We start from the raw sequence: 12,211 nt of genomic DNA, 5'->3' as shown, positions 1-12,211 counted from the left end.
AAATGAATTCCGGGTGCCTAGTTTGGTCATTACAATAAATATAACAACAAATGTCATAGCTCCATTTCAATATCCAATTTAATATACTAATTAAATAATAGCGTCGATAATAAAATGCCTAAATATATACCAAGTGCAACAGCGGGCTGCAGACCATGACACCTATGCAAAAATAACGATGTGATGGAACTATCTTAATTATGTTGCTTAAAAAAATTACAACATGCATCAACTAAAGTTCGCATTAACTATAATACTATGACGCGAGATAGAACCCTTTGCCGCGGACCTTTCTAGTATAACACTACTTATTGATGACATGCAAATTTGTCCAGTGCGTCCTATTTTTTGGTTAAATTTCCTTTTTCCGCCTTTCTTCATTCTCTCCTTTAGTATCATGATCTGAAAAAGTTACCACCAACGCATTCAGACACCTCCGGTGACTTCAGTATGCTCCCTAGGAGCAAGTTTAATAACTTGTCTTATAGACGAATCATGTCACTTGGAGCCAAACTTATTAGACTAAGCATTCAACAGCATGGCTCTTCACTTCTCCCCACATATTAATATATTTAAATGGGATCCACCTACAAATTCTTTTTTAGTCTCTCCATTGCTCTCCAAAACTTAACTTTGACTTCTTATTTTTATAAAAATATTTAATGCAAAGTGATATATTTATATTCTTAACTATTTAAATCTATTCATATGATTTTGTATTTAAAAACTCAACAACTTAAAAGTTAGCCGTGATTTATATTCCTAATATCTAACCAAATCTTATCCAAAACAAATTTTTCGAGTACGGTGGGAGTAATTATTTACCACCCAATCTTATCTTCTCCATTCCCGAGCCTCCTCCTTCCTCTCAGTGATAGGAGCAGCAGCAGCTCCATAGCAACCCAATACGAGGTTTTTTGTCCGCCCGTCCACACTAGAAGATGGCCGGAGACTGGAGGAGCTTGGAGCTGAGATAGCTTCGTCCGCAAATCCGAATCCGCATCGCTGAGCTCATGGACAGACCATAGGCAACCTTGGGTCTGGATGGACAACCATTGACATTGAGCATAACGGAGCGCTCCACTATGCATGGAGTTCATGGAAAAAGGGTGAAGCTAGAGCTAGCCATCGTAAAATCAAGCTCGCTGCCGCAAAATCAACATGGCTCGAGCTCACCCGCCGGCATCGTCGCACCGAGGTTGCCATGCCCATGCCCCAAGGTCGCCGTCGCAAAATCAAGGTGGGATGCCTGTTCTAGCACATGATCTGATCTGATCTGATTGTGAATTTGTGATTGGGTATTTGGGTTACAACTTTTCATCCGTGGGCCATGATAAGCTATTGCGGCCCACTCCAAAACAAACAAGTGTAACGGTATGGGCTGTCTCTGTAACTGGACTACGGTCCGAAATCGTTGGACCACCGGACAAGCAGTGAAACCGTATCGAAGCCACCGGATTTACCACACGCCTCAAGTGCGTTTGCTTCCACTGAAAAAGCATTGATCTACCCATGGATGGGGTTCAGATTCAAAATCTGATTATTCAGAGCAGGAGAAAATCCACTCCCCAAGTTATAAACCAAGACATCACAGATCCAAGAAACAAACTAACCAAGCATCCATGGAAGGGGGAGCCAAACGGATATAAACCTCAATGATGCAAGCAGCCAAGCAAGGAGATGGCTTCGATGCACGCAAGGCAGGGTATAGAGGTGCAAATAGGTCCTTACGTGCACGTATATCCAACCCTCTCTATTTCAAAATATTTATGCAACTTTTTAAAATAAAACCTTATTTTTAGAAACAATATAAATATTTGAAGTAAAAACTAAAAAGAATTTGAAGTACATCTAAAAGTCATCAATTTACACTTCCAAGGTACAACACCAATCCTTTGTCAGTTGTTTAGTTCCCAAAAATTTTTGCGCAGTACCCGTCACATTGAATCTTCGGACACATGCATAGAGCATTAAATACAATTGAAAAAATAACTAATTACACAGTCTAACTGATTAGTACGAGATGAATCTTTTAAGCCTAATTAGTTCATAATTGAATATTAGTTGTCAAATAACAATGAAATGTGTTACAGTACCTAAATCTAAACTTTTCACCAACTAAACCCACCCTGAATCAAAATGAGCGGAAAGAAAGTAAACGGGCCGACATATATAGAAAACAAACAATGGGCCGACACCGATCTTCGCGTCTCCCACTAGAAGCACCTGCACGAACCTAAATACAATCTGTGCCGTACAGAAACGAATGGAATCCAAGCACAAAACAACCGGGAGATAGATATAAATTCCAAAAAGTTCAGCCTAACCACCCGAAGTTCTTATTTGTATGAAACGAATTAGCGGAAGAGCAAAGCCAAAGCAAAAGCATCAAGCTGCCCGCAGCGGCGTCCGCTACCGCATCCTGCAGGACGCGGATAGCGGAAAAACCGTTGCAGCGACGTCCGCTATCCCGACGCCCACTACCTAGCACCGGGCCCATCTCGGCTCCGCCGGTGTTTCCTCGCGCGTCCCTTCGGAAGCCGAGCAGAGCCGCCGGGAGTCGCCGCCGCGCCGAGGTCGGGCGTGGGAGGGTCAACGTGGAACCCCTCGAGGTGCGCGGCCGCCGGACGAGAGCTCCGCGGGCTTCGCCATGGATGCCGGCCAGGAAGGAGGAGCAAGGGAGGCCGGCCACGGGCGCCAGATCCGGCCCGCGCCGCTCGAGAAGGCCGGCCACGCCGCCGCCCCCGTGTAGGCCGGCCGCACCGCTGCGCGCAGGCCCGCCCCGCGTCGCCACGCACAGGCCGTGCCGCTGCGCCGGCCACAGGCCGGGAGGGAGGGAAGCCAGGGGCGGCGCCCGCTCCGCCGCAAGGCTTGCGCCGAGGGCGGGGCCCTGCTCCGCCGTGCCTTGCCGCCCCCAACCCCGGCCGCCGCGAGCGCGAGCACCACACGCGCGGAGTCCCCCAACTGGAGCTCACCATGGCCGCCACTCGTCGCGCCCGCCTCGCACCGCCGCCTTGCCATGCCCGTCGCGCCGCGCCTCCTCCTTGCCATGGTGGCCGCCGAGCTTGTCGTCCGTCCAGCGCGGCGCCGCTGAGCTTGTCGTCCGTCCAGCGCGGCGCCGCTGAGCTTGTCGTCCGCCGAGTGCGGCGAACGGAAGCGGCCGCGCGAGGAGGGGCTGGCCAGGAGAGAGCGGAGGTCAAGACCTCCGCCGCCGGCCGCCCCTGCTCGCCTTCGTCGCCGTCGCTTGGGGAGGGAGGGAGGGCGCGGGCCCTCGAGGCCGCCGCCGCCACCACGGGCGCCGTCGCCCGCCTCGAGGAAAGGCCCGGCCCGCACTCGCCGGTGGCGGCCGCGGTCGGCGCGCCAGCCGCCGTCTAGCCCGCCGCCGTCTAGCCCGCCGCCGTCGAGGGGGCGCGCCGAGCAGGCCTCGCCCCGCACGGCTTGGGAGGAGGGACGAGCTCGAGCGGGCCTCGGCGAGGGCCGCCGCCGTGAGGAGGCATGATGAGGGATGCGCCACCGCGAGGAGGAGGGATCCGGTCGCCGCTGCGCTCGCCGGCGAGGGAGTGGAGGGAGGAGGGGATCCGGTGATGGAGGCAGGGAGGCGCGGTGCCGGCCGATGAGCTCAAGGTGGTGGGGGACTGGGGGAGGAGGGGAGAGAGAGTGGGAGGGAGGGGACCGGTCGGTAAAAAAATAAAAAATAATATGATGTGTGGACTCCACAGGCTGGTAGTTGAGATAGAGGGAGATATAGAGGATGAATGAGTGCAGAAAAAGTGAAGATAGAGAAAAAAATCTTGATTACTAGAATAGAATATTTTTTTTAGAAGATAAATTTAGAGTATAACGAGTGTGAATAGCCTCACCTTGGTGAGCGGCGACATCTGGAAGTGCCAAACAACGTGGCTGGAAACCAGATGCCACGGCACTAAATAGTAAAGTACCGGCTCTCGGCAAATCCGTCTGGCGACGCTGCCTCTGATAGGTAGGAATTTAAACCTGGGGTGATGGTAACCTACTGAACTCCTACGAACTTTTTGTCTCGTGTAGATTTTTCCAGCCTACCAGCAGAAAGCTACCGACCAAACTTGGCATCCAGAAGTCATATGAAGAAGAAATAAAGTAGTATGGGATTGCTTCAGAGAGTGGACATGCCATTGCACTGGCCAAGAATATAGCACTTGCTTAGTCCGTGTTTAGTTTCACGCGCAAAAATTTTTGTGTTGGAATCTTGTTAATTTGAAATACTAAATAAAGTTTATTTATAAAATTTTTTGCACAGATGAGTTGTAAATCGCGAGATGAATCTAATGATGCTAATTAATCCATGACTAATCAATAATTAGCAGATGGTTATTGTAGCATTACTATTGCAAATCATGGATTAAGTAGGCTCATTAGATTCGTCTCGCGATTTAGCCCATTCATGCAAAAAGTTTTGTAAATAAACTTCATTTAGTACTCCATGCATGTGTCAAAATATTTAATGTGATGTTTTTTTGTGTTTACGGGATTTATGGGGTGTGATCTGTGCCCTTAATGTCATGCTTCGCCCGTGGCTCTCTGGTTAACCTTCTTGTTCTCCCGTTTCTTCATCCTTGTCTTACATTAAGACCCATGGTCTGAAAAGTTTGCGGTCATATATTCACACATCTCGGTCTTTGTTCATGAAATTGAGCGTTAAAAGAAGGCATGCGGCCAGAAAACACCCAGAGAACAAAACATCCCTTTCTTCGATCTGATCTTCACTAGCTCGTCTTTGTTCATGAGAGCCCCGAGGCGCCTGATTGATTGCTCTGTTCCTACTTCACTGTAGCATGTCATGCTCTGCACTAGCATCTGGATCGGGGACACACGAGTTCCCCGTGCTCTCGCTGCGCTACAATAGGACAGGTCCGATTGCCTCGTGGGATGCCTTGTTCTAGGCTTGCTTCCAGCACATGATCCGATTGCCATTCAGTCGGCCACATGGTGTGCAGGCGTAGATTTGTGATGTGGTGGTGTTCCTGACAAATGGCATTTCGGTTTTCTCTTCCTAATAATTTACAGGCCCGCAACATATGTACTTCATGCAGGACGGTGAGATTCATGTGTCCTAGATTTTCAGGAAACGAACTTTGATACTGTGATCACCTGTTCGCTGTGCTGGTGTTGGAGGCTGCTGCTGAAATGGTGTGAGAGAAAAACACTATTGGCTGGCTGGTGGCTGGAGGCTGCTGTTGGAGTGGTGTGAGAGAAAAACACTATTGGCTGGCTGGAGAAGTAGCGCATCGAAGGGGGATGAAAATTGCTCGTTTCATTCTATCCATTTTATGGCAGTATCCTCAACTCGACATCCTCGTCATCGCACTGTCACCGGTCCCTCGGTCAGATCAACTCAAACTTTCAAGCTACTTTTAACAAAAATTCGCCAAAACCTTGTGCGGAAGTATACAATACGCATAAATCTGCGTTGATGGTGGCCTGTCCGTGTCGAGAATTTCAGTTTATTCCCAACTTGGTGAAACCCAGTTTGTTTCTTAACCTTTGGTGGAGGTTGCAAAGTCTGGGCTACGATTACTGGTCCTTTATTCAACTTACTATGCCCTTATTTAACCATGACCTTGTAAGACAGTTGTTTTCACGAAAGGAGCTGTGATGTGAGGAACACGCCCAAGAATCAACCAGGGTCGTTTTCCTCCTTTCCTGTTGCCACCGCGCCTTTTCCTCAAACCCACGGCGGTGACGATGCGCCAGTGGAATAGTTCACATGAAGCCTGCTGGCCGAACTGAATGCAACTCCAGCTTTTCGATGAAACGAGAGGAGGCAAAAGATTGTATGGATGCAACTCCACGCTAACAAAGGCACAAAGCTCAGAAACCATAGAGACACACAACACTGTGAAAAGTGGAAACCGTAAGATTTGAACCGAAACCAGAACAAATCATTCAACATCCATACAACGGATGCACATTGGCAATATAGGTATGTATATACACAAAACCAATCGTGCTATTTGTTTATGTGGTTTTGTCCGTGTGATATGGGCCTCCTAGTAGTGATTACTTTGGTGACGATGATCTCTTGGATCTCGCTGTTACGTATGTACAGAGCAATTCAACGAAGGAACCCAATTTGTGAGAGCCGAGGCGAGCAGAGCAGCCGAGGGCAGTGCGTGTTCCCTAAGAAAACGAAGAGGAGGACACCCTGCCGAAGCCTCCGCCGGCGGCCATCATGAGCTTGAACTCGTCGAAGGAGACGAGGCCGTCGCCGTTGCGGTCGACGCCCTGGATCATGCGCCGGCACTGCCCGACGGTGGCGGCCTCGCCGAGGCCGCGCAGGACGCGCGCGAGCTCGGCGGGCGTGATGAGGCCGTTGCCGTCGGCGTCGAAGACCATGAAGGCGTGGCGCAGGTCCTCCTCGACGGCGCCGGCGTCGGCGTCGGCGGAGCGCACGAGCGCGGCGAACTCGGGCAGGCTGATGGCGCCGTCGCCGTCCGCGTCGGCCTCCTCCATCATGCGCGACACCTCGTCGTCGGTGGCCGCGTGCCCCACGCCCTCGAACAGCGCCGCCAGCTCCGACCGCGAGATCCGCCCGTCGCCGTTCGCGTCGAACTTGCGGAACACGCGCTCCATCTCGTCCTTCTCCGCCGCCGCCGGCGCCGGGGCCGACGCCGACGACTTCCTCGGGGACGGGGACGACGGCGCGCTGCCCGCCGCGGAGGAGGACGGCGAGGACGAGCCGGCGCAGCGCTTGCTGCTGCGGGAGAAGAAGGAGCGGACCTTGCCCATGGCGGTGGCGGTGGCGGTGGCGATTCCTCCCTTCTCCGGTGACTCTCTCTCTCTGTCTCTCTACACGGCACGCGCTGCTGGTGATCGATGGATGCCTTGAAGATTGGAGGAGGTGCTCGATTGATGGGTGATGAAGGGTGAACGGGGGGCGGAGGCGCGGCGGATTTATAGCCGGGGCGCGGGAAGAGGACGCGGTTACGGTGGTTGCTTTCCGTTACGGGCTCCCCTCGAACCCACCCAGGCGGGCGGGCGTGGGCTGGCGCTGGCAGGTGGGGCCAGCCAGCCGCCGAAGTTGCGGGAGGCAGCCAACCAATCCGGGCTCGGTGTTCGGCGCTTTTGCGCGTGCCTCGCGTCGGATGAGAATGGTCTTCTTTGTTTGGTTTTTTCTAGAGTGACTAGAATGCATTTTGACTGTTAATCATAGTATCAAACACTGTTAGTTTACAAAATTAATTTTAGAATCCCCGCGTTAGTAACTCTAAAGATTTTAAAGAGACCTTTGACTGCGTGATTTGAGGATGGTTACTGTAGCATCAATGTAGCTAATTATCAATTAATTACTGTTATTAGATTCATCGTGAAAAATTACATCCATTTCGAAAGAAATTTTACAAATAGATTTTATTTAGTACTCTATATATGCAAAATTCTTCTCTAAAAAAACGTTTGTGTTAGGACTCTAGAATGTAGTCGCCGAACCAAACAGGGCCAACGAGCCCGCCGCGGATAGGGCTGCCAGCAAGCCGTGGCCAGGCAGGCCCCCGGTTTCGCGGCGCGGGCGCGGACAGGCTTGCTGGCTGCTGGCTGCTGGCTGCTGGCTGCTGGCTGCCTGCTGGGCTGGAGATTTTGCCGCGCCGCAGCCGCAGCCGCAGCCGCAGCGCGTGGAGCGGAGCCGGAGACGGGAGAGGTAGGCAGGTGCGGCAGCAGGTTCGGAATTGAACTTGTCTTGGGAATTGTGATGGCCCTGTTCTACAGGTGCACGGGCGCGTGGCCGACGGATCTGGGTTCGACGGCTCCTGATTGATTGGAGGAGGGGAGCGAAAAGGGGGATGGGACGGGAGATTTTTTTTCCTGATTCGCTGAACTGCTGGACCGCTGGCGTTGCACTATGGTTATGCGGGAGTAGTGGCCCTGTTTGGTTTAGTTGTAAGACTGACCTCAGAAGCTTCCCCAGCCGTCGCCTTCCGCACACGTGGCCCGGCCAGCGCCCCGCCGCGTCCGCCCGCCCGCCCGCCGCGTCACCGTCTCGAAGCCTCCGCACACGCTAGTGAGGTCAGTCTAAATGATGAGATGAATTTTTTGAGTCTAATTAGTTTATGATTGAACACTAATTATCAAATAAAAACGAAAATGCTACAGTATCGAAACCCAACAATTTTTGGGAACTAAACACACCCTAGTAGAACTGTTCATAACTTTAATAGCTAATTAGAGAATATCAAATGAAACTAATTTCAAAATCACAACGCTAAGAACTCTGACGAATCTAATAAGATTTTGACCGTATGATTAGATGATGGTACTGTAATATCATTTAGCTAATTATCAATTAATTACCGCCACTAAATTCGGGAAAATTATACAAATAAATTTTATTTAGTATTCTATATATTTAAGATTCCTTTTTAAAAGTTCACCAAACAGGACATATCTTGTATACTTGGCTCGCCACTCAATATACGGTGCAGACGTGTCGTGATGGGTGGTGCACGTGAGCTCCATCAAAACGTCCTCGCTTCCCCAGGAATTGGATAGTTGTGTGTTTTTTTTAATTTAGCGTGTTGAGGGTAGTTCTATTTATAAAAAAGGAAAAAAAGGAGAGAAAACAACAGAATTGATCTGCTTATCTTTCGTAGGCATGCTGTGAGTACAGAAGTACGTACAGCTACACCGTCGTAGAAGCTGCTGCTCACTCTGTTCTTCTCCCGGGAACCAGAGCGTCTTCTCTACCCCCCCGATTCAACGGCGTCGAGAATCAGCTGCGTCGGATGAAAGCGCCCAGCCAAACCGCGCCGCGGGCACTGTAGCAGACTAGCAGTAGAGCGCGCCCGCGCCCGCACCATGGGCCCCGTCGTCCGAGATACGCGGCCGCCCGGCCGCCGCGCACGGTCCATCGAGTTCGGCAGGCGGCACGGCACCGTACGCGACCTGCCCCACCCGCTCCGTGAGGCCCCCCGCCGCGACGGCCGCCGTGACGAAGGGGAGCGGAGCGGAGCGCCGCTAACCGGCGTCAGCTGACCGACGTGCCCGCGCCCGTGGCTTTTGGCGTTGGGCGCCCGTGCGCCGGCGTGCCCCGTGACCCCGTCCGAGCTCGCGTCCCGTGCGCGCGAGGGGAGGAGCTGACGAGTGAGCGCGACCCGGCATCTCGGCCTCCCCTAGCTCCTCCGTCGCGTCGCGTCCGCTGACGCTGAGACGTTGGGGGAGCGGCCAGCGGGGGACCGGAAGCCAGACCGCGGCCGCGACGCCGTGGCATCAGCGTCGCATACCGGGGTGGGGTGGGATCGGGTGGTTGGTTGCGGGACGGGAGCTGGTGGTTTGCCTGAAAGGACGACGCCGATGGAAGGATTGTGTAAGACAAGACCGTACGGCATCAACCGTCGTCATGTTTTCGGTTCAAGCTGATCGGCATGCCTACGCTGCCTGTCACGGTCTTCCATTTTCCCTGAAGAAGAAGGCTGACTTGCATTTCGAAATTTAAATTTCCGAATCGCATCGTGCTAGTATTTCGACTGATTAAACAACACTAGCCGGAAGGCACACGTCCGTTTCAGATCTCTAGGGTTTATTGTTAATTAGCGCATCCAGTGTGTGCATGCGCACCGCGGTCAATTTCTTTCTCTTTTTTTTTTTGTATACGACGAGTCTCCGGGATTAATCATCTTGCATGCGAGTATGTCAAATTGTCAATGAGGCAGGCAGTGGTGACACGACAGCTGCTTCGTAGAAGTAACCTGCCAGATATACACAAAGATGCATGCATGCATTTCCTTAAGAAGAGGAAGAAGAAGAAGATCGAAGAAAACAGATCCACATGATGCCTGAAACAAAAGCGCGTGAAGAGGACGACGATTTTCTTATGGTGTCGTGACGGGCGCGCGCGGTACTTGCCGACTCCCCCTCCCTTTCGAGAAGAACGAAGAGAAAGAACCATGCAATTGCTCATTGTTATATTATTATAGAATGAGGTAGATTATGTCGTACAATGTAGCATATTTTGTTCGACTGACTGTGGTTGGTGTCCGTTGCTGATTTGTTGTGAGAAAAAAATACTACTGTTGATTCATGGTTGCTACTGATTTGGTGTGAGTGAAAAATCATTGCTAGTTGGTTGGCTGACAAGCCAGCCAAACAAAGCGAGTTTTCAAGAGATAAAATATCTCCAAATATACTTGTGATCATATAGTTTATCTCAGCTATTTATTTCACTTTATAGGATGGGTATTCATCCAACCGTTTAATTTCTCGCGCACCCATAATTCCCTCGCCTTCCTATGCTCCAATACAGTGACTAATTAAACTGCTTAAGCCCGCACCGTAACAGCGACCAATCACGCAACCCTTTTTCGTCTCGTGCCGATGCTGCGATCCACATGAAAGCACCGGGCCGCAGTAGAACTGAAAAGGAGGATCCGGGGATTGGTGCTCAAGAGGACGCGTGGGTTCACGTCATGTGGAAGACGTTCGTCCTTGCGCGCGTCCATGAGATGGAAGACGTTGACTGTGTTTAGTTTGTGAATTTTTTTTGGTTTGGGTACTGTAGTATTTTTATTGTTATTTGACAATTAATATTTAATTATAAATTAATTAGGTTTAAAAAATTCATCTCATCATATACAGTTGAACTGTGTAATTAGTTATTTTTTTAATTGTATTTAATATTTCATGTATGTGTTTGAAAATTCGATGTGATGGGTATTGTTTGAAAGATTTTGAGAACTAAATAGAGCGGCTATGCTGCTCTAGGCTGTGTTTGGTTTAATTTCATGGATTTACTGTAGCAACTTTGACCAAAAATTTAGAGTAGCAAACGAAGTCTAATTACAAAACCACATCCACAACCCCCCGTGTAAATCGCGAGACGAATCTAATGAGGCCTTTGACCGCGCGATTAGAGGATGGTTACTGTAGCATCACTGTAGCAAATCATCAATTAGTTACCGTCATTAGATTGGTCTCGAAAAGTTACACTCATCTCTGAAAAGGTTTTCTCCATGCACGCGAGATTCTTTTCTCGAAAAACGTGCGCGAAAAATTTCGGTAGTAACCAAACACGGCCCTAGAAAGTTGCTTGACTCGACGGGCAAATGGCCGTACACCGTTCGTCCATGATTTGACACTGCACAGTCGAGATGTTCATTGGGAAGGCGAAAGTACCTGTCCACGGGAGAGAAGGGGACCGCCGCGAAACTGCAGCGAAGCTTCCTCTGCGGCAGCTGGTCGGGATCTGATCGGTTTGCAAGTTGCAACATGCTGCATTGATGGATTCTTGTTCGCGTGGATACCTGATCACGGACTACCCGATCTAACAAAATTGATCCAATCTATTCGAAAAAATATCCAATCCTACCCAATCTATTCAAAAGAATCCAGTCCGAACCAACTCGATCATACGACGAATTGGGTACAAGCTGAAATAATATTTGATTTGAAATTTAAAATAATCCAATAAAAATATAAAAATCACACTAAAAATATGAACAACCTGATTCAATCTAAATCCGACTCAACTCGACAAATGATCAGATCGGCAAAATTAGCTTGGCAACCATGTATGAAGACCGTGACGTTCCTTAGCCAGCGCATGGATCGAGAGCCGAGCGAGAGCGCAGCAGACCGCGGCCGCGCGACCGTAGTATCGTACCGGAGTCTGGCTCGGGTTTCGTGGTGGTCGATGACTGGAAGGGCAAGGCGGAAGGCCGCGACAGCGATGGCGACGGCGCACGGCCGTACTTGCCGTAGTGCCGTACTAATAATAACGTAACCGCGCAAGATATTGACCTTGTTTGGTTTTTTCTAGAATAGGTTGACTGCTAATTACGGTATCAAACAAAATCAGTTTACAAAACCAACTTTAGAACCCCGCGCTAGGAACCCTAAAAATTCTAATGAGACATTTGGCCGTGTGATTTGAGGATGGTTACTGTAGCATCGATGTAGCTAATCATCGCTTAATTATTGTTATTAGATTCGTCGCGAAAAGTTATACCCATTCCTGAAGAGGTTTTGTAAATAGACTTCATTTAGTACTACATGCATGCGAGATTCTTCTCTCGGAAAACGTGTGTGCTAGGAACTCTAGAATGCAGGCGCCGAACCAAACAGGGCCATTTGGCCTCGTCGGCAGGCAGGTTCCGTCTTTGGCTTGTCAGCCAACCAGCCAGCAGTACTGTTCTCTCATACTAAATCAATACCAATCATCAGCTACCAGCCAGTCAGTAGTACTATT

The 12,211-nt window shown here is 50.2% G+C and overlaps 1 protein-coding gene across 1 annotated transcript; it reads right to left on the bottom strand.

The window, feature by feature from the left end:
- Positions 1–5,873: 5,873 nt before the first annotated feature.
- On the bottom strand, positions 5,874–6,923 carry LOC120665667 (probable calcium-binding protein CML15). The gene has a single exon (XM_039945289.1). It carries the CDS (start codon positions 6,763–6,765, stop codon positions 6,157–6,159), a length of 609 nt encoding a protein of 202 aa, XP_039801223.1. The 5' UTR covers positions 6,766–6,923; the 3' UTR covers positions 5,874–6,156.
- Between the last annotated feature and the right edge of the window lie 5,288 nt (positions 6,924–12,211).

Source organism: Panicum virgatum, chromosome 3N (genome assembly GCF_016808335.1).
Source record: "Panicum virgatum strain AP13 chromosome 3N, P.virgatum_v5, whole genome shotgun sequence".
NCBI lineage: Eukaryota > Viridiplantae > Streptophyta > Magnoliopsida > Poales > Poaceae > Panicum > Panicum virgatum.
The sequence above is the reverse complement of the archived record's forward strand: the minus strand, read 5'-3'. Positions and strand labels throughout refer to the sequence as shown.